Raw genomic sequence first — 20500 nt, forward strand, 5'->3', positions numbered from 1 at the left:
CAACACGAGCGAACCAGAAATTTTGAGTTTGTTTGACAAGGCTCAGTCCAGTGCAATGTCAGATGCCAACAAACAATCCATACAACAGAAGAAAATCCTCTTCCTCCAACAGTTTAGCAGCAACCCGACACTTCTTAAATCAGCCATTGAACTGTATGAGAGAAACTATGGAGCTTTTGTAGTTGGCAGGAAGAGGAGTCGTCGACCAGATGACGAGGAGCCTGCAGCAGCTAAAGTAGCAAAGGTCGATAATGGAGGCGTTGATGGAGAAGTCGTTGAGCAGGAGAACTCGTTGGAGCAGCAGTCGTTAATGCAGCAGCAGTGGGCAGCATATCAAGCTGCAGTACAAGCGAATGCAGTCAACCCGGTGCAAGCTGCAGTAAGTTGCAGTAGATGTTGGTTGAGATGTGGGTGGCACGTGTGTGTGTGTGTGTGTGTGTGTGTGTGTGTGTGTGTGTGTGTGTGTGTGTGTGTGTGTGTGTGTGTGTGTGTTGAGATGCCGGGTAGTATTTCTTTCTATAGACATTCCATCCTGGTGAGTGTTGTCTCACAAATAGTCACAGTAACATTCTAGGAGACTCTTAAGTTCTCTTCCATTTGAGCTGCTTAGTAACCAATCAGTTAGCCTAGAAGTTAGTCTTCCAGGTTTTCGTGATGTTTAACATATTAGCCTCAACTCCTGCTGACGGTCTATACAACAAGATTGGAGGTAAGGCAGGCACTGTTTATATGTCTAGTCTATTGTACATAATGCACAAGAGAAGAAGACCATATTGCTTTGCTTCCTGTGTTATCCACGTGGCTAATTGTCTCATCATTGGATGTCAGTTCAGGCCTCAAGCATCATGGCTTTGCTATTGTAATGGGTCTCTGGTTTTGCTGCGTTTAGAGTGTATAAAGATGGACTGTATAAAGATGGACTGTCGACACTGGATCTGGATCCAATCACAGTCGGTCTCAATCCACACCCAGAGGTCGTTCCAATCCATCAATTGGTGTCTGGTTGAATCACCGAAGGATCAACTGCTCTTGTTTTCTTGGCACAAGAAACGTACAGAACCAGGTGGACTCGGTCACACACAACTATGTTATTTTTCTGTGCATTGCAACAGATATTGAGAGGTTGGGATATGAAGAGACGTGGCAGCAGTACACTGTACAAAACTAAAATTCCTCGAGAGTGTCCAAACCTCTCTAGATAGGCTAGGCTTCCACGTACACAAAGAACACTGTAATGAGTGCATCATGCAATATGCAATAGGGCAGAATAACATTTAGAAGTGCAGTGTGGATGCTCACAATCTGGATCCAAACCGGATTCGTTTCTAGTCAAGTGTGGACACGGCTTTGGTCACCACAGAATGACATCTGTGTAGTTTGTGTCCTTGAGGTGTGAGGAAAGGGTTTATGACGTTGTAGTCGTCCGTATTCTTGTGGAATAGAGAAAGCTACGTTGTGACTTCTCTTGCCAGTTTGTCAGTCGCGTTTTGTTGTGTAGGCATTCTACCAGGCAGCAACTGCTGGTCAACAAGCCATGTGGCCATTCCAGCAACAGTTTCCGTCGCAGCAGCAGCAGCAGCAGACGTGAACTGACATGCTCACAATCAACTCAGCATCTATAGCTCACTTAACTCAATCTAGTTTCATGTCGTGCGGCAGCAGTCAAGTTGTTTTCAGTGCCATGCTCTCGTACTTACTGACCTCCAGTCTTTTGCAGTGCTCTGTGTACTTATGATAGTGTTCAGAGGGTGAGTAGTCCTTGTGTGACTAGCATTTGTATACGAACTAAATGATCATTGTCTCAGTTCACACCATACCATTTATGCCTATAATGTTACTTTCACGACGTATCTTTGCCATTCCTAAACGACTTTAGTTGTCCATTTATTTAAAATAGTTGGAAGGATGTCGAGGTTCGTACCAGGTATTTACATCCTGTGTAACACAGCAGAGCAAGATTGTTGTTGTTGTTGTGTGTGTCTGTCTGTCTGTCTGTGTGTTTTTGTGTGTCTGTGTCTCTCTGTCTGTCTGTGTTTTTGTGTGTGTGTCTGTACATCTGTCTGCCAGTGTGTGTGTGTGTGTGTGTGTGTGTGCATGTGTGTGTGTGTGTGTGCATGTGTGTGTGTGTGTGTGCATGTGTGTAAATACAAATCTTGAATGGTTTTAGTCCTCAACATATCAGTACAATATGAAATTTTCAGAATACGAAGATCTTACCAAAATCTTGGACAAGTATAAAATTGGGCACTCGGGGTCAGAGTTTTACCGAAGACACCGAAGGTTTTAACACTTTGACATGTTTCATTGTGCCACGTGGGTTGTGCCTGCTATCCCATTGTAGCTGCCTTCTATGTGGACACCTTGTGACATTGATTGACTACAACGAGCAACTTGTATGGTTGTGGAATAATAAGCAAAATTGTTGCAAAAATATGACTTGAGATCGAAGAATTCGGTGCAACCGAATCATACTAGAGGAATTTTAACTGGTCAACCCTTTCATGCATCAAATTGGCTGTTGGTGTCATACTAATGTTTACCAGTGTAGGCAGACAGTCAATGAACAAGGTTGATGTTTGAAGTGGCCAATAATGGTTTCAGTATAGAAAGTGATGTGGGAAACCGAAAATGAAACGAGATGTTTTGTTATATAGATTTACTCCTGTACTGATTGGCTACCGTTTTTTTGTAAGAGTTTGCATAATTTCTAACAGTAAAATCACTTATGTTAGCTGTGTGACGTTTCTATGAATGTTAAGTGCTTTTCTCGATGATGTGGATGAAGTAGGCAGGTGTCTCGATTTCTTCTAGTGGCTTGAAGTCACCCAGTATTGTGTAGGATGTGTCTTCACCAAATGAGGTTTTGAGAAGGTTGGTGAAGTCTTTGACACGATGTGGGTAGTAGGACAGACGAAATTTGCTAGAAGAACATATTGAAGTTTACACACACACACACACACACACACACACACACACACTAGCATACTCTGGTTTAGCTTCCGTTTCTGAATTTGGTTGCTTCATCTCTAATGTATCCTCTTCCTCTGGGATGAGAAAATAATCCAATGTAACCATTGTTGCCTTTCCTTCGACATACAAACACGAAGTTTGTATTGACGTGATGACATCTCCCTGGTAGTAGATATTCCTGGCTGGTGCTTTCCCGGTATCAAGAATAGCATCGTAATTTCGATGATCAATAATGAGCAATCCACCGGGTTTGAGGACATCATGAAAGTTGGCAATAGCAACCCGTTGATTGTTCTGTTTTCCATCAAAGTCCTGCAGATGGGCAAATGAATTTCCCAGGCAGATGACAGCGTCAAATCCTTCAGTTGGACTGTTAAGGTCTGCCTTACTGAGAGACAGCCAGTTGGCCTCTTCTACCACTGTCATGTATCAACAAGAACAAAGATGTTAAGACATACAGGACTCTTGAGTGTACTGAATGCATGTGGTGGTTATTGCTGACATGTTATACCAAATCAGATGTCCTTGATGTTGTAGGTAGGTTGACTTAAGTCCTCATGAAATTGATATATTAGTAAGCAGATAAGCATGCAATTCGGAACATTTTTAGTCGGTTCACCGAATGACAGTAAACACTGTATAAGCTCTCTTTCATGGGCTGATGGTTCAGTTTTCTATGTTGTTCTTGATGTTCTTGTGAAGTTTATGGCTCTTAGAAATCTGGTAAGCTGATACACTGACCAGTGTGTGCATTTAGTATGTACTGGAACCCTACATATTCTAGGATGGAACAAGCATCACCTTTTCTCCAATGTTACACATCATTCCATGCGAAGTAAGCATACGAAGCTTTTCTTATTTCTATTTCGTTCGGCCCACCCTCAAAGGTTCTTGATTCTGCCTATGACTGCGGCAATCCCAAGCTGCATATATGAATGTTTATAGGTGAAAAACCCACAAAGGTGCAGTCCACTCAACAGTGGACCCCATAGAATGAAACTTTAGATACATTTAGTGAAATTACACACAAGTGAAACATTGTACAGTGGAAGAATGTGACTAATTTTTGTGTACTTCAGATATCAAATTCAAACACACACACACACACACACACACACACACACCACAGATTGAAAATTGAACAGCTTGTAGCACCGTGGAACCAAATTTCATTACGGACCTTTTCTGTAGGTAAGTGGTAATCAAAACTATTACGTATGCTTTACTAAGGGACTTTGAGAAAGGAATGGTGACTGCATGAGACTTACCCATAGGTTCCTCAGCTTATCAAGTTGCGTGTGGTTTCTTACCCTTGTTTCAGCTTGTGGGGAAAGCATTATTAATGCATAGCCTCGACGCCAGGCTATCTTAAACGTGTGTGATCATTTACGTCTGTATCGCATGACCAGAAACAAAGTCTTCACTGCTAGGCCACAAAAATACGGGAAACTCAGACCCTCGTCATTCCCCGGATTGTCAATCACGACCGAGGATAATTTGGTCAGTCTAGGAAACTCTTGTTTCAAACTAGTTTGTCACGTTACATGATGTTGAGGCCCTGACGTAGCATAAGCTTTGTTTCCGGGAAACAATCTCGCGTAGGCGAAACTGGCATTGCGTCAAGGTTACAATGCACAAAGGTATTGTATTGCGCTACAACATATGCATCTCTCACCCCAGTTGTCAAACGCAGGTTCTCTCCTTCTCCCCCATCGCGTCCTGAGAGCAAATTTGAGCATCTTGTCACTAGCGTCTACGCTAGTTACGCGGAAACCTTCCTCCAACAGCATGATCGAGTCTACTCTGGTTGCGCATTACACAAACAGAAATGCATCACTGAGCCCGCGACGTACCCAGCAGTCTGTACTTACCCTGTTCCGCAAGCTACGTCCAAAACATGTTTCACTCCCTTAGAACGGAGAAAATCAGACAACCACATGCGATAGACAGACGTTCGGTCAGATACAGAGCCAATGTATCTATGCCACACTCTAGCGGCTTTGCCATCTGCGTACTGATCAGGCAAACCTTCAGCAGCGACCCCGAGAGATCTAGTACGGTAGATGCTATCAACCATCGTTGAAAGAAAGGAAGAGCAGATGAAACGCCTAGGAGCACGAAAACCTGATTGCGGGTGTACAGAAACCGGATAGATTGCATCTCTACGCGATGGTCGGGGCATCCGAGGGTTTTACAATTACAACAAATAGATACAAATAGCAAATGAAATAATTGGTAAAGGATAAGTAAGTCATAATCAAGTAAGAGTAATAATAATAAACATAGTAATAAGTAAAATAAAAAGTGATAATAAACAAATACTTAATGATAAATAAAACAAAAATCAATAATGAATAAAATATAGTAATAACAAATAAAATAAAATTGAATAATAAAATATAGTAATAATAAATAAAATAAAATTGAATAATAAATAAAATGTAGTAATAAATGATAATAGTAGAAAGTATACACGATATGACCTTTCACATTACAAATTTGTGTAATATTGTCTACACTAATAGCCAGTATGCATATCTCCTGCATACCTTGTACAAGCTTCAGCTCTCATTTATTTGACTGACAATATATATTATACTTTAAGTATGTCCTGAGGCAGAGCACGGATGGCATTCTCCCTACCTGTTATGATGCTCTGTACTTTCTGTGACTTCCGCACATTTGACTTCCACAAGATGACAACAGTGCTGAGACCAGACTGCAACATATTTATTTGAATACAACCGTTTATTACATTTGGTTGCTACTTAGTATCTATGGTAATCTAGGGTTACTGATGACGTTGATGTCGACATAACCTCCTAGCATGAGCTTCAAATATTAAATATTGAATAAACTCACAAAATGTCAATATACTTGCACCAAGAAAGAGTCCAAACTGACCACCAACATCACCTGCACCAAACAAGAAATATCAACCAAACATGCAATAGTTACTCGTTTAGATGTCAAAATTTGAAAAGATGTTCAATATAATGCCGTTTAATACAATTCAATATTTAACACTATTTACCTCTTAATTATTAATGTAGTTCATCTGGCTAGATATTCATGGAGGTAGATATAGCAGACCAGCAGCAGCGTAACTGTGTTACAGGTGCAGGTGCCACTTACAACTATGACATAGACTGTCTAAGACAGGCAACCATTTATTTTGCTACAGTCGTCAGTCTGAAGTAGAAGCAATTGTTGTTAGTTTGTCCCCAAATCATCACGGTTTCTAAGCTAGATTACCCAGGCAACCCCAACATTTCATTGTCAAAGACGTGCAGTCAGCTGCATGCTAATTGTTTTCAATAATTTTTTGTCTATAGCTCAACAAAAGTTATATCTATCCGAGGTCAGTATAATTGAGGGCAATATCTACTGTATGCCTCTCTACTGTGTAACATTTATTTAGTTGGGAAATGTTTGTTGTTCAAGGGTGGCATCTAAACAAGAAAGTACTGTATGTAACATGCATGTGTGCCCTAAAGGCTTGCACAGGATAGTAGATAAGTAAAACAGACAGAGGGACAGACAGACAAATTAACAAAGCAAACAGAATTACGTTTATTAACCAAAACTAACCAAATAAGTTGTCATATGAATACGCAATGTCCTGCTTGACTTCAATGTAGGTCAACTGCGGATAGCTGTAGAACACATCTAGCCATATCAAGTTCTTCTGCCTAGAGAGTCAGTGCCGATCACTGAATAACACTCTACCAAAGAGCAGATTGCAGGCAACCATTGCAAGTTTGTGTGTGTGTGTGTGTGTGTGTGTGTGTGTGTGTGTGTGTGTGTGTGTGTGTGTGTGTGTGTGTGTGTGTGTGTGTGTGTGTGTGTGTACATGCTTCTAATCTTGTCAGTATGCTGAGACGGTATCGTCATGTTATGACGGCCGATTTCAAGGTTCAAGGTGTGTGTCTGCGTCTGTGCTTCTGTGTGTCTATCCTTACTGTTTGTACCTGACATAATTCAATGAAACGTTAAATTTTCTGGCAATAATCTCATCTAGATGGGGAGCTGGAAATGCTGCTTGAGAAACTTGGACATCAAACTTTCGTTGGGAGCATGGAATTGGACAGTCACACTTACTGTTATTCACAGTGTTTGAAGCTAACCCTAGGAAATATATAGTTAACTGCAGTATATGTGATACAGAAACAACTGCAGATGACATACATGAATAGATCTCAACACAGGTAGCGTCCTGAAACGTGCACACAGAAGTGTCATCTTTGTCATACCATTCTACAGAAAACTCGTGAATTATGCATAGTGTCAGGCAATAACCAGTAACCATATGCATGTCTACGGTAATTAGTTTTTCACTAAAAGCCACATTTTATACATGCACAGAGGTACCTTTCATGTGTAATGGTACACATCGGCACTTTTCTATAATCATCTTCAGCTTGCACTCTTCAAAACAATTGGATAATGTGTACAGTTTGTGGTACTCAAGACTGCGATTCTCACAGGTACCATATCTTGGCTGAAGATTCAAAATCTGCAAAGCAGTGAATCCATCTATTAATGTCTTATTAAACTTAACACTTTATGCTGTTTAAACCATACCTATGCACATGAGTGCACACACACACACACACACACACACACACACACACACACACACACACACACACACACAATGAGGTGCAGCAGTATGGATCTGATGTGTAGGAGATATATCATACACCCTTGTAAAATAATCATGATTTTGAAATGTACCAAAGGGTCAGTATTCACTGCTTGTAAGCAAACTGATTAAGCAAAATTGCTCACTGCAAACCAATTTACATATAAAGCTCTTGAGAAGTGTGTATGCACAATATGTGTGGTGTCAAGATGTACATGAAAAAAGCTACATCAGGACTGTTGAGTCATCAAGCACAAAACAAGTTGGTACACAACCTCAGTTTTATTCTCACAGCACAACCTCAGTTTTATTCTCACAGCACAAACTGTTCTGATGTATCACTAAATAATAATTACAACAATAACAACTTACTCTTGTTTCTTGAATGCGTGCCATTGTGCGTGTCCCTGGAAGACAAGCAAAGCCCTCTTCAAATATGGCATCTGGATGTTCGCCTGCCTCGTGCACTAAAACTTGTGCTCCGGCAATACCATATCCCTCAGCTAAATACTCAAAAAGTTGAATGTCAAGAATTACATTCAGACCACCAGATGGACCTCCTCTCGTCACGACCATTTGAGGACTAGTGAATGTAAAACAGTTTCCCATAGGTGTTATGACTTTAGTAAAATTCTCAAAGTTACAGTTTAATAATAATTCATTTACTTTCCAATAGCATTCGACAATTAACTGTTCAGCTTTAACACCAGCATCAGAAGTCAGATTTTCCCACCCTCCCGCTGAATCTAAAATAGTCTTATCATCATCAGTTAGGGTTTGAAGAGGCTCAGTGAAAGTAACTTTCTGTAAAGCTGATCGAACAGTGTCATTCTTCACAGATGAGTTGACAAAATAGTTAAAATTACAGATAGTCACAGCTGGAAATTCCAATGTGTCAGGTGTTTTATATGTTATGCTTGTACTAGTAGGATATGATGCAAAGCGGGTGATGCTGCTGATAGCTTGTGATAGGAATCCTCCCGCTGCCACTAATACAAGCACACACCACAGCAGTCGAGCCCATGTTCTGCCATTAACAGTGTACTTGACGCCGTGAAAAGTAGTCGAGTTTAGGAACTCTCTCAGAAGAGCCCATTTGTCATTGCTATCGTTCTGCACCCGACCTTCAGTTTCCGGTCCATCATCATGATCTAGAAAGCATATTGTAGGCATGTCTGTACGTGTTGTGTCATGGATTATCGTTAGACAAGACTTACTCAGTTTGTCAGGACTAGGAGAAGCTGATAGTGCAAACTCATCGCTTTTCTCATTAGCATCGCTCATCGATATGCATTTCATCTTCACTTCCTCATCTCGAGACGTCGTACGAACGCGTGCCTGCTGTTGTTCTCCATATATATTGCTCATTTTACGTACGTACACTACTCTTTCTCTTTGAACGACCTGACGGCCGGAAATGCGGGCTCCGCCCCACTCTAGCCTCCGCCCCATTCTAGCCTCCGCCCCATTCTAGCCTCCGCCCCATTCTAGCCTCCGCCCCATTCTAGCCTCCGCCCCATTCTAGCCTCCGCCCCATTCTAGCCTCCGCCCCATTCTAGCCTCCGCCCCATTCTAGCCTCTAGCCTGCGCGCGTTAAGATGTATTGTAAAGAGAGTCTGAACAACTATGTAGTGTTGTTGTAAAGTTCTGGGACTCGAGCCTTTGTGCTTTATTTCTGTTTTAGCAGCGGAAGGACGTCTTCACATCAAGACTAAAAATACTGTAGGTTAGTAGATAGAAGACTTCAAGTGATTCATCTAGATAATTAATTAGCTAATGAGCTAGTACTAATTCTAATTTCATGTTCAGTTTGCTCTAGAGTTTGCGAACGATTGCGTCAGTTCGGCACGCAAGCATTTTGCTAAGCGTATTGAATTACCAGCTGTTCGTTCGAGCACGTAGAAAAGTTAGCGGTCATGGTTACGGGCGATTGAAAACAACCGCCACACAATGCTAGTCACGTGTTAACAAGTTGATTGATATCTCTCTACATGTCTTCCAGTAGCACTTCTGTGTAGCCAACTTCTATGAATTTTTTTCGCAGTCTTGTAGGAGAACCAAACCAACGGTCAAGAGCGTCTTCATCTCTCACCGAGGAGACTTCTTCATTCACGCCTTCCTACTCTCTCTTGCGCACAAGAGAATCAGAAGACGAATGCACGTACGAAGAGTTCGACGAAGTCACCATGGAAGACATAGGCAAAGCAGAACGTGCACAAACACAAGAGAGAATGGAAAGCGAAAGAGATGCCTCACAATGTGATGCAACAAACGAGGAGATTGCAGCACATGCGACGGAAGAAGATGAAAACAGTGTTTGTCGTGAGTACGAGCAAGGGACGCCACTCGACAGAGAGACGTGGGCAGGATTTAGTGATCAAGACGGGAGAATTATCAACGAACTGAAGTTGAGGAAATGTGTCTTTAGAGGTGAGACATATTAATAGTTTAGTTATTAATTGCTCGTACTTCAATCTCTAATGTCTGTAATATATACTTCCTTGCTGGGAGAGCTTTTATGAACGAGGTTGGCTATTATGATATGTACATCTGCAATTTCAAAGTACTGTAATCAATTCAGAAACGGAATGTTTAGTCAAAGTTTTCCCTAACCTCAAGCATTCAAACCATTTGATTCTATTTATAATGTCTAACTGCAATGATTAAATTTGACTATTATTGCTACTGTGACTGGTCAAAAGATTGAAAACACTGTCATCTTGACTATGTTTTGGTTCTTCAAGAGAAACTCTTTTGTTTCAAAAGTGTTACTTCACTTCTGAGTTATATGTATCAGTAACTTCATTGATTTGAAGTTTCATGTGTTTGGATAGCTTTTAGGAATACCCACCATATTGCAAGATGATAAATGCCTGTTCATAGAGCCAAGATTGTTCAGTTTGGAAGCAGCAAAATCGAAGACTCTCTTGATTGACCAGCTCAAAGGCCTGATATAAACCCTATAGAAAAGCTGTGGATGGAGTTTTTAGCAAAAGAAATCGACTGCCCAGAACTGTTCTCAAGTTACAAAATGCTGTTCAAGAATGGCGAAGCTTGTCAATAAGTGTTGTCAGGAAAACTTGTCGAAGCAAGAACCGAAAGACTTGCAGTTGTGATTAAGTGCAAATGTTTTGCTACTAAGTTACTTAGTGCTAGTGTGTCTATAATACATACAGTTGATAGTAAGTAATTGTGTTCAGATTAGATATATTCTACTTTAATAAATGTTGCTGGTTCAGTGGGTGTACTTAAACTTTTGGCCAGTTACTGTATATGGTATCGATCAAGAAGGATTAGGTCTAAAATTATACATACCCAATGGTAATGGTTTCAACTTATTGGTTGTGTGGTTATAGGTGGTATTGATGAGAGTATTCGACCGGAGGTTTGGTCGTTTCTTTTTGGTCTTTATCCTCTCTCTTCGACATATAGAGAGCGTGAGGTCATATCAGCAGACTATCATGTGAGATATCGGGCTTTGAAAAGGCGCTGGCAGACAATGCTGCATCTTGTTACATCATCTGAGGCTGTGCCTTCTTTACCAGACTATATGAGTGATGAGGCGAATTTCGAAGAAATTAGTGACAAGACAGAAGAAAGCGGAAATCAAAGGGCAAGCACAAGTTGCTCAATAGACTCGATTGATTCTAGTGAACGTGATGACAGCGTAGTAGCTCATATTGATGTCGACAGTGGTGAAAAGTTTGAACAGTTTTCGTTTGCCGAGTTGCAGGCACAGGTAGTCAGTTGAATTTTGTCTTGAATATATATTTTTTGTATTAAAGATATTATCAGGTGTATGCTACACGACAACCTGTTGACTTCAAAAATCTTCACAAAGCAATCAAACTAATCGACAAAGATGTTCCTCGTACTGATCGAGACCAACCGCTATTCAGGTGAGAAATATCATCGTGAGTGTGTCCCCTAACTACCATAATACAGACTTACCTTCGACAGGTCACGTCAGAATCTCAAAGTATTACGAGATGTATTGATAACGTATGCAACGTTTCATCCTGGTAAGGTACAAGAGGCTGTTGTTTCACGTCTTACTCGTTTGATTTTGCGTTGTAGAGGTTAGTTACGTGCAGGGAATGAACGATATTGCTGGTCGTTTTTTGTATGTCTTCAAGTCGGAAGTGGAGACTTACTGGAGTCTTGACAGATACATTGATAAGATAAAAGGTGATTTTCTACAGGAAACAATGTTGGCTAAAATGGGTAAGTAGCAGTGCACAGTTGCATGATATGATTCACACTGTAGTTCATTTTTCGTAATGTTTCATTTGGGCGGTGCATACAACACGGATATTGGGTAGTGGGATAGAACAGATGAGTGAATTTTTGTAGTTATGACTATAGCTTAGCTGAGCCCAGACTTCACTCTGTAGACTCAACACATCATTTGTAAATGTAAAGTGTGTACACTGTCTAGTATGTGTACAGTACAATAGAAGGTGAACATATTCTATAACAAAACATGAATATACATATTTGCATAGTATTGCAAGATTGACTCACAGTTAATGATGTTTATCACTCTTACCAGTGTCACGTTTTGCAAAGTGGTGTTTGATATCAATTTACATTTAGCCAATTGGTTGAATAAATGAGGTTGCAGTTGTACAGTGTGTCTTCAATAATTTTTCAGTTGCAAAGCGCAGATTTGGACAATCCATGGATTGCCTGTATAAACCATCGCCAATACAAACCATGCATACCGAACCTTAACCCGTAACCCTGACTCTAACTCTAACCCTAACCCTCAAATTACCTGGAAGACTAGCTAGAAATCCATGGTTTCAACTTTGTCCGTATCCACATTTTGCTCATAACATATACAGTGATACATCATCACTTATGTATGTTGCTGCTGTTTTAGCATTGATTGGCAAACTGTTGGAAGAAATGGATCCAGAACTCTGTAGCTTTCTACAGTCAGTTGATCTTGGGCACCTTGTTTTCTGTCATAGGTAAGATGTCTGTCTGCTTACTTGGACGTATTGGTTCATTTGTCTGTCTGTTTTTTGTTTGTCTGTCATTGTCTTCTCAGTAGATCTGTTTTGCAGATGGTTGATCTTATGCTTCAAACGTGAATTTAAATACAATGAGAGTCTCCAGCTCTTTGAGATTCTGAGTAGCTGCCACTTGGAGTTAACATCACTGGAAGCAGAACAAGCCAGAGCAGAAACCAGAATCGAACAAGTTCTGAAAGAAGGCAAGCACTCTTGAATGTTATTAATTTGTAGAAATGAAAGTACGTAATGATTAATTAAGTCACGTCAAGTAGCTCAGCAGTGACCATCAATATCATCACACAGAGAAGTAGGAGGATAGGGTAGTGGAATGGCTTGGTCTTAACCAAATATTTTGGTGTCTGTTTGTTTGTCCATCCATCCATTCATCTTTTGTCCATTCATTCATCTATCTGTTGTATTCACTTCAGTAAGCCCCTGGTAGAATATGCCTTAATTGATGAGTCTCTATGATTTCTATTTCTATTTACTTTTGTCTTACATACTTACTGTGCCTGTCTTACTTGTCGTTCTCACTACTCTATGACTGAGTATTTGGGTTTTGGTGTCGATAGAGGGCCAACGGAATGAGAAAGCAGACCAGGTTGAAATCCATCAAGAATACACGTTTGATCTCTTTGTGTGTGTCGCAATATTGAAAGAACATCGAGAAGACCTGATGGCATGTGCAGATCAAAACTTGGTCTTTCAATACATTAGCAGGTAAGAGATCACAAATCTGAGTTTATTCTTCTCATTCTGAACACCGGTTTGATTTCTCAAAATCTGCCAATTGGCCAGTATGTGTGCTCGCTGTAGTTTCAATTAAGCATTTCATTGTAAAATGGGCAAAAGTTACAAAATGTGAATGTGGATAAATTTGTGGATAAATTTGTGGCTACGTGTCACTATAGTGAGCTGCATATTGGGTAGGTGTTAGTAATTGCTTTGGTTGTGTCGAATGGTTTAGTAAGTACAACAACAGCCTTATTAGTATGGATAAGATTTTAATGATTAACGATTATATGAAATGACTTGTGTGTTATAAATTTTGGATTTAGTTTGAGTTATGGTGTACTGTCTGTCACTGATGATAGAAAGATGGTGATACAGTTCCTGTTTTTTTCTGCCCAGTTTGGGACTGATCATGCTTACTACATATAATAAATCACATCCAAAGACTAAAAGTTTGAACAGCTGCCAGATCTGTTGCAGAGAAACGTTTACCGTTTTACTTATTGTGAAAATTGTGATTTCAAACTGCAGTGTGTAGCAACACACTGTGAACAATCTTGTACATCACAGGCATTCAGAATTAGCAACATTGCATTAGTCTAATGATGAATGTACAGCACATTCTAGGCCTCATGTGGGGCGTAGCATAGCTGCATGACTCTCTGTTTTATACCAACTGCCTTCTCTTTGGTCCTGTGAACACATTATGTTGTATGCCCATCAACTGACATTCTAATTGCTTTTTTCATAGCTTCGCCATGAAGCTTGATGTTGACACTGTACTTGAGAAGAGTCAGGAGCTATTCTTCTTGTACTGTAAAAAGTCAGTTATGGACTGTTTCCAACAAGACAGTTGTGTAGATGGGTCATCAACAAAGACGTAATTCAGAGTCCTCCTATATATTTGTTTTGTTAATAAATATACAGTACGTGTATAATATATTATTGTGCAATCATGAGATCTCAGGAGTGTTGGTTATGATGCTTGGCTGTCCTTTACAAATTTGATGCATCACTCGGAGGGTGAAACAGGGTAGTATTTAGATGATTCACCACGTCTGTAAATCAAAGATTTTTCAGTAAACATTTTCATTGCTGAGACAAAAATCTGCTGTCAGTCTCCTCAAGTGTGAAACTGTTCAAAGTCAGTGTAACTATACACAGTCATCATGTGTATCACTGCATTCATAATTATCGCTTCTTCTACTCCTTGTTTGCAAGTTCATCTATCCATATGACCATTTGCAAACTGTTCTCAGTATGCTTCACAGTATATGTTGTGTCTAAAGAACTGGGAATTAGAAGAGTGTCATCCTTGTGCATGACACATGAGCTGTTGCCTGATATAACTGTCGAGTCTCCCTCCTATAACACAATACCAGAATCTCACACCAACAGTCAAAGTACTGTTCATAAAAATGACCCACCAATTGCCAAAGGTATGTCTCATGTTCAGTGTTAATTGTTTCCTCACTGCCCACACCAAATACAGATACCTGAACCAAGAAACAGATGAGAGGGCAACAGCTTAAATGCCAGCAACATGCTTCTTGTGTTTCTGCAGTAATGGCTGTCTCTGAAATTTTATAAAAAGGTTTATTGGGAACCTTCTCAAGTTTCCACAAAACCTATTTGTAAGCTTGGAGCTGATGTCATTTGAGATGCTACCATCACTACTTTACTCAACCACTTTGCTTAGCTCACACAGCAATGTGCTCAAGTCTGCTAAGATGCTGAACTGGAAATTTCAGTTCAATCAAACTGGGAAATTAAATCAGTGTAATCAATTTTGTTGTTACCACCTGGGCGAGCTATCATGTACTGAAAACTTGTACAAAGACTAACTGAATGAACCATTTCTAATATAGACATACAGACTCACCTTAAATTCTCCATTTCCATACAATTCTGCCGATCCTTTGCTAGCAATAGTAGATTTATTGTCAGTAAGCCACTAATGTAACAAAACAACACACATTGTGCAAGTCTTGCTGACATGAGCATGCATATGGCATGTGCATGGATGCGTGCACACATAGTGTATGTATGTAGTCTGCAGTGACAAAGCTATGCATTCAGGCATAAACTGACAGTTTAATTAACTTATGTTTATGTCTAATGTAAGGCAAACCATTGGTATTGGTATTTTTGCTGACCACACTGTAAACAGGCCACAAGCAAATGGTATTCATTGAATCATTTCCCATGAAAGGATTAGTGTGACAATCATTGATTGGTATTATTTGCATATTATTGGAACCTACAAAATCAATTAATATTTAATGAGCAGCTTTGCGGTGCTGCCTGGTGTACAGAAGTTGTGCATTCAGGCAGCTGTTACTGATGGGTTATGTTGTACTGCTTGAATCAGTGGTTGTCTGGTGTTTGTTTCTTTTCTGCACAGATCTACTTCCTTCCACATGGCGTACCTGTTTCAGTAGCACTGGATGATCTACTTCAGTGTTGACATCAATTTTCAATGGCAACTCCTTGCTCATGGCGTGTTTATCTATAAACAGTGAGCAACTATAAAACATTAGCACGGTCATGGACTGCATAAGAAGCACTTGGTTTTCCTGTCTTGAATTCTTCAGATTCTTTATATCTGTCAAATGATCACATCCAATATGTTGCATGTCGTGTGTGCTGATTCGTTTGACGTACCTTGTAATAATCGGGACCAGCTGTGTGCCAAGGTCAGTGCAGTGGAACCATTCTTCATACAACACAGTCACACCATCTTCACAGTAAAATCTAAGACATTGCAATAAGATTTTGCAAATAGACACGAGCGTTCTGTGAGGTTTCAAATAATACGTTTTGAAGTACTTACCGTAGACCATCTTTCTCGGTCAGTTGTCGTTCTCTCTCAATCACCTGCAATGCAGTGATATTATAGAGTGGGTATGTTATATGCTGGGTATGTCGCATTGACAATGTTATCATATGTGTTCTATCATTTTTCATTGTCTGTCTATCTGTTTGTCCAAATCATATAATCAGTGTGATAATATAATCAGTGTGATAATATAATTAGTAAACTAAGCGATGCCTTTCAGTCATGTGTTAGTCTATAAGTCTGGCTATATCTCACCCATGATCTGCTGACATCTAGCAGTGGATACAGTAGTTGACTGTTTAGAGGGTTGCCACACTAGTTTGCACAAAAATTCGTAAGAGTTGGAATTATAAAAGACACACCCACTCATCACTTCAATTTTTGTCAGTGCAAATCATTTCTCAGTTAAGACTCTTACATAACCAATAGGGAATAGGAAGAGCAATGCACATTACATAATTCAGACAGCTCCACAACGGTGAGCCAACCTCTTGCATGTATGAATTATGTTATGTACGTCAAAAACATCTGGGTTTTGTAAATCTGTTTACTCCTAGGGTTAGGATTCTCACTGATTCCTACTGTATACAAGCAAGGCAGACGTGTCATCAATTTAGGTATGCAGCCCTTCTCTCCATTATTGTTTGTACAGGATAGATACCACAGTGGCACCGATTTTTTTAGGCCTCTTTTTATGTCAAAATAAATAGGTGTGGCAACCCTCTGGTGCATATCAATATGTAGACAATCATTTCCTCTTACCAAGCCTCTTGTGTTCTCATCTCTCTGAGGGGAGTGTGGAATACGAGACGGCAACACAAATATCTACAGAAAATACTGTATGCTCTATGTAGAAAGAAGTTCGTCACAATATTAGCTACCTCTCCCTCTTTGATAGGGACGTCTTTGGGTTTTCCTTTCTCAATTATCTTCAAGCACATATCACCTTGTGCCATATAGAACATCTAAACAAAAACAGACTGGTTGATTTTGTGATTAATGTCACAGAAAATGTCTAACTTCTTCTCCCTCTTCAATATGATAATCTCTTCTCTCATTGGGACCTCCAATGTACATGATCTTTAGTTGACCATCTTGATGCCTTACAATTATTAGCACATGAACTAGTTACAATTCACATTTTAATACAAAGGGCACACCAAGACACAACTAGAAACATGCCACTTGGCTAATTGCCCAACACAGCAGTTGGAAATCACTGCCATTAACAGCTATAATATATCATACAAGTAGCTGTCACTGTGTACTGTAGCACTGGATTCCTAGCTGAAGACCTAGAGATGACAGACACTAGAATATGCATATGCATAGTACAATGTGCCTCTATTTGGCATTTTTCTTTTAAGTATAGATTCAATTTTAAAGGCCTAGTTAATTGACTGCCATCAATCAGTGTCTACTAGCAGTGGCATAGGGGTCTGGGGAGACCTTGGCTCTGAAATGTTTTTTGGGTTACGCAGCCAGCCCCTCCCCTTTTGACTCTCCTTGGCTCATTACCACTGATTTGTTCACTAGGAAAACTTATATGAAAGAAAGAAAATTGCCAAATAATTTAATTAGTTAACCTGTGATTTCTGTACACTGATTTAATCTTACATATTTATGGCAGTAATTGGGCTACTAATTTGCCCGTAAATAGACGTGAAATGGACGATTTTGCGACGCAACGTAGGATTTACAACAGCGATTGCCGACACACCATCAAGAGTCTGCAAGTCGTCTAGTGCAACTCACATCATTCTGTTACAGACTGGTGGTAAGAACGACGTCTTATTCTCTTCTAGCCATTGTGGCACGTTGATCACGTGCATCTGTTTCCTATTCTCTGCTTCCGACGAGTCTGCAGTCACAACATCCTCGTGCCTCCCTGTCGCTTCAGCAACATCCGTCACACCTGCTGTAGCCGTTCTCTGTCCACGAGCTCTCGTCTTCGCGAGTGAGAGGCCTGCGCTGTGCTCGGCAGATCCGCCGGATCGAGTGCGCCGCTTGCTCATTTGTTTTGAAGGAGATCCGGGAGCTCAATATAGGCGTGGTCAAGCTTGAATTCATGGCGGATGCAGCCAGTGAGCCCCGTCATGCTGCAATTAGTGAACAGACTGACTACGAACGGAGTAACCTGGTAGGTGTAAATCGTATTGTTTAACTCAACCACATTTAATTCTGTTGCTTCTCTAATTTGGCCAACAACAAGGAGAGAAAATACGTGTAGATAGTTAATTAACGTTTCAACAAGATTTATCTAAGTTAGTAATGTGTATTATAAAATTTAGTTTTATTAGTATGGACGGGATATTTACTGGATTGTATTGAGCTTTGTTGATACCTAATATTAATTAAGGAATCTAGAAATTCACAATTTTTTACTTGTTTCACCTTTGTAGATTGTTTTGTTTCAGGCAGCTACTTTTGTGGTAATATCATTTGACATATTTTCAGAGTCAGTATTAATTTAAAATTGATGTGAACTCTAGAGTCTTTAATTTTGTTGCAACAAAAATTTAATTGGCCTGTCAGATTTTAGTGCCAGCTGCCAGACCAAATTCGATCATTGATCTACAAACCGATGTAATGTGCCTGTTTATTCTTTGAACTGATTTTGTGCAAGTTAGTGTATTTACTATTAGCTAAATCAATCAAAGCTAAGTCAACATCATCTCAGATTTGATGTAAATCAATAAATGTTTGTAGCCATAGAAGTTTGTAAACCGCTGCAAACTCTTTGTCTTATCCTCCCCCCTCCGTACGCCGAAGGTCTGGCCACGTGAGGCTTCATCTTACATCTGGGTAGGTGGCTGCCGATGTACCTACTATAATAGTACTCCTAGTACTCTTTTAGCTTGCAAAGCCGATTCATCAACAGGGCACTACTCTGAGCCGAGAAAGCAGTTTCTGTGGAACCCAAACAATGAAGACCATCATTCAGACAGTATTGTATGTGCATACACATGCAGTGTTGCTGGCCCTTTTGACGGCTGGTGCCAAAATTGTTGCACCAAAGATGCCCCTCTTCCCGTGGCCACCTAGTTAATATATATGTATGTATATATATATATATATATATATATATATATATATATATATATATATATATTGAGAGAGAGAAATAATATTATATATATATATATGTAGTTTAGATGGTACGGCTAGTCCCTTTTGGGACCTATAAAAATATAAAAATATAATATATATATATATATATATATATATATATATATGAAGTTGCCAAATAGCTGTAAAGTATTGAGTTGCTTATGTTTTGTGACTTTCATACAGTTTTATGTGAGTCACCTAGTGGTCTCCTAGAATCTCTCCAAACCTGGTGCCACAATTTCGAACCCTGGTGCCACAATTGACACCATTGCCATGGCAATGGCAACCTTGGCATGGATATTTGTGCTACAAAAGTTAGTAGGTGATTTTTTCACATTTTATTTACAAAATTAGATAGGTTACGAACGTTTATTGATTTACATTGGTCAAAGCATAATGTAATGTGTATGCTTGACACGTACATAACCTTGAAGGGAGGCTCAATTATTATCTTGATGTGTCTAGTATTGTTGTTATTGAAATGTGTTTTTAGAATCTCTCAATCAGGCAAACGTTTGCATCTGCAATGAACCAGACTCCTGTTTCACAGAAAGCCACACTTGGTGGGGTCATCTCATCTCTACTATACTAGCAAGGACAAATTGATTATGTGTATTTAATATTTGTTGATATTAACAAAAGGTCAATCTTTTCAATCACATACTTTGCACTCAAGACTTCAAGCTCGACCACCGATGACAAATTATGGACCAAAGGCAGTAGAAAGAAGGAACACGGCAGATTATTCGTCTTCTAGTGGTAACAGTGACAGTGACAGTGATGGAGACAGAAAGCAACAGAAACCTGCTCTAACACGTAAGAGTGAGGCATATGCCACAGTATGCAGACACTAACAACTAGTACTAACGTTTAGTGGTTGTGATAAGAGACGGTTTGGTATTGTATACACTTTTTAAAATATACACGAAAATATGAAATTTTATTGCACCTTTCTCTGTTTCCAGAAGACAGACTCAGTCAGACATCAACTCTTTATTCATGGCTTTGCTACAAGTTATGCTCAAATTTCTATTTTATTTTTTATGTTTTTGTATGTTTTTTTATTTTTTATTTCATTTTATGAGTCTGACAGGAGAGCAGTTATACAGTATGCATGCACATAGATTTGTTAGAAGGCTAATGAGCAAGTAGGCATTTGGTGCCTCTCTACACGAGTGTAAC

General features: G+C 39.7%; 6 protein-coding genes across 10 annotated transcripts in view; 3 read left to right on the forward strand and 3 right to left on the reverse strand.

Annotated features, from left to right (window-relative positions):
* The window catches only part of LOC134179751 (pre-mRNA-processing factor 39-like), a 7501-nt gene extending 5685 nt beyond the window's left edge, over window positions 1-1816 (forward strand). Inside the window, exons 12-13 of the mRNA XM_062646702.1 lie at window positions 1-379; window positions 1499-1816. The exon at window positions 1-379 is cut by the window's left edge and continues 47 nt beyond it. Of these exons, the coding sequence (XP_062502686.1) occupies window positions 1-379; window positions 1499-1588 (469 nt within the window). The 3' untranslated portion in view covers window positions 1589-1816. The remainder of the gene's footprint in view (window positions 380-1498) is intronic.
* A 743-nt stretch (window positions 1817-2559) lies between these two features.
* Window positions 2560-5524, reverse strand: LOC134180342 (glycine N-methyltransferase-like). Its single transcript, XM_062647478.1, has 4 exons — window positions 4842-5524; window positions 4646-4773; window positions 2987-3389; window positions 2560-2920 (listed from the first exon to the last, which is right to left on the reverse strand). The coding sequence occupies exons 1-4, from the start codon at window positions 5150-5152 to the stop codon at window positions 2755-2757; spliced, it is 1008 nt and encodes a 335-aa protein (XP_062503462.1). The 5' UTR covers window positions 5153-5524; the 3' UTR covers window positions 2560-2754.
* A 127-nt stretch (window positions 5525-5651) lies between these two features.
* Window positions 5652-9033, reverse strand: LOC134179722 (acid-sensing ion channel 4-A-like). 3 transcript variants are annotated; one of them, XM_062646660.1, is made up of 8 exons: window positions 8833-9033; window positions 7988-8766; window positions 7462-7486; window positions 7342-7398; window positions 7159-7227; window positions 6942-7098; window positions 6562-6662; window positions 5652-5886 (listed from the first exon to the last, which is right to left on the reverse strand). In XM_062646660.1, exons 1-8 carry the CDS (start codon window positions 8981-8983, stop codon window positions 5762-5764), a joined length of 1464 nt encoding a protein of 487 aa, XP_062502644.1. In that variant the 5' UTR covers window positions 8984-9033; the 3' UTR covers window positions 5652-5761. The 3 variants fall into 3 exon arrangements, with proteins under 3 accessions (XP_062502644.1, XP_062502643.1, XP_062502645.1); XM_062646659.1 differs by having other exon boundaries at window positions 7342-7486; XM_062646661.1 differs by lacking the exon at window positions 5652-5886 and having other exon boundaries at window positions 6585-6695; window positions 7342-7486.
* Window positions 9034-9218: 185 nt separating this feature from the next.
* LOC134180126 (TBC1 domain family member 15-like) lies at window positions 9219-14310 on the forward strand. 3 transcript variants are annotated; one of them, XM_062647212.1, is made up of 10 exons: window positions 9219-9341; window positions 9425-10045; window positions 10972-11354; window positions 11411-11514; window positions 11576-11637; window positions 11693-11839; window positions 12501-12591; window positions 12688-12836; window positions 13209-13356; window positions 14120-14310. In XM_062647212.1, exons 2-10 carry the CDS (start codon window positions 9643-9645, stop codon window positions 14250-14252), a joined length of 1620 nt encoding a protein of 539 aa, XP_062503196.1. In that variant the 5' UTR covers window positions 9219-9341; window positions 9425-9642; the 3' UTR covers window positions 14253-14310. The 3 variants fall into 3 exon arrangements, with proteins under 3 accessions (XP_062503196.1, XP_062503197.1, XP_062503198.1); XM_062647213.1 differs by having other exon boundaries at window positions 11693-11803; XM_062647214.1 differs by having other exon boundaries at window positions 9221-9337; window positions 9660-10045.
* A 130-nt stretch (window positions 14311-14440) lies between these two features.
* On the reverse strand, window positions 14441-18227 carry LOC134180127 (3-hydroxyanthranilate 3,4-dioxygenase-like). Its single transcript, XM_062647215.1, has 11 exons — window positions 17963-18227; window positions 17228-17309; window positions 17089-17172; window positions 16970-17032; window positions 16202-16245; window positions 16033-16122; window positions 15936-15973; window positions 15798-15877; window positions 15251-15322; window positions 14796-14864; window positions 14441-14733 (listed from the first exon to the last, which is right to left on the reverse strand). Exons 1-11 carry the CDS (start codon window positions 18220-18222, stop codon window positions 14572-14574), a joined length of 1044 nt encoding a protein of 347 aa, XP_062503199.1. The 5' UTR covers window positions 18223-18227; the 3' UTR covers window positions 14441-14571.
* Window positions 18228-18260: 33 nt separating this feature from the next.
* The window catches only part of LOC134179697 (uncharacterized), a 3863-nt gene continuing 1623 nt past the window's right edge, over window positions 18261-20500 (forward strand). The window contains exons 1-3 of the mRNA XM_062646630.1: window positions 18261-18347; window positions 19812-19881; window positions 19961-20157. Of these exons, the coding sequence (XP_062502614.1) occupies window positions 18276-18347; window positions 19812-19881; window positions 19961-20157 (339 nt within the window). The 5' untranslated portion in view covers window positions 18261-18275. The remainder of the gene's footprint in view (window positions 18348-19811; window positions 19882-19960; window positions 20158-20500) is intronic.

This window comes from Corticium candelabrum, chromosome 5, assembly GCF_963422355.1.
Source record: "Corticium candelabrum chromosome 5, ooCorCand1.1, whole genome shotgun sequence".
NCBI classification, from domain to species: domain Eukaryota; kingdom Metazoa; phylum Porifera; class Homoscleromorpha; order Homosclerophorida; family Plakinidae; genus Corticium; species Corticium candelabrum.

Excerpts from the sequence above, each read along its gene's own strand:
- LOC134180342 (XM_062647478.1), bottom strand. The coding sequence starts at position 5,152 with ATGCCCCGACCATCGCGTAGAGATGCAATCTATCCGGTTTCTGTACAC. Across the intron at positions 3,390-4,645 it reads ACCTGCGTTTGACAACTGGG|TGGTAGAAGAGGCCAACTGG; the intron begins GTGAGAGATGCA and ends GATACATGACAG. Across the intron at positions 2,921-2,986 it reads GAAACGGAAGCTAAACCAGA|CAAATTTCGTCTGTCCTACT; the intron begins GTATGCTAGTGT and ends ATGTTCTTCTAG.
- LOC134179722 (XM_062646659.1), bottom strand. The coding sequence starts at position 8,983 with ATGAGCAATATATATGGAGAACAACAGCAGGCACGCGTTCGTACGACG. Across the intron at positions 7,487-7,987 it reads CACGCATTCAAGAAACAAGA|ATTTTGAATCTTCAGCCAAG; the intron begins GTAAGTTGTTAT and ends ACTGCTTTGCAG. Across the intron at positions 6,663-6,941 it reads GTTTCATTGAATTATGTCAG|GCAGAAGAACTTGATATGGC; the intron begins GTACAAACAGTA and ends CTGACTCTCTAG.
- LOC134180126 (XM_062647212.1), top strand. The coding sequence starts at position 9,643 with ATGAATTTTTTTCGCAGTCTTGTAGGAGAACCAAACCAACGGTCAAGA. Across the intron at positions 11,515-11,575 it reads CGAGACCAACCGCTATTCAG|GTCACGTCAGAATCTCAAAG; the intron begins GTGAGAAATATC and ends TACCTTCGACAG. Across the intron at positions 12,837-13,208 it reads CGAACAAGTTCTGAAAGAAG|AGGGCCAACGGAATGAGAAA; the intron begins GCAAGCACTCTT and ends TGGTGTCGATAG.
- LOC134180127 (XM_062647215.1), bottom strand. The coding sequence starts at position 18,222 with ATGAGCAAGCGGCGCACTCGATCCGGCGGATCTGCCGAGCACAGCGCA. Across the intron at positions 15,878-15,935 it reads ATTCAAGACAGGAAAACCAA|ATAAACACGCCATGAGCAAG; the intron begins GTGCTTCTTATG and ends CACTGTTTATAG. Across the intron at positions 14,865-15,250 it reads ATGGAAATGGAGAATTTAAG|GTATCTGTATTTGGTGTGGG; the intron begins GTGAGTCTGTAT and ends TTCTTGGTTCAG.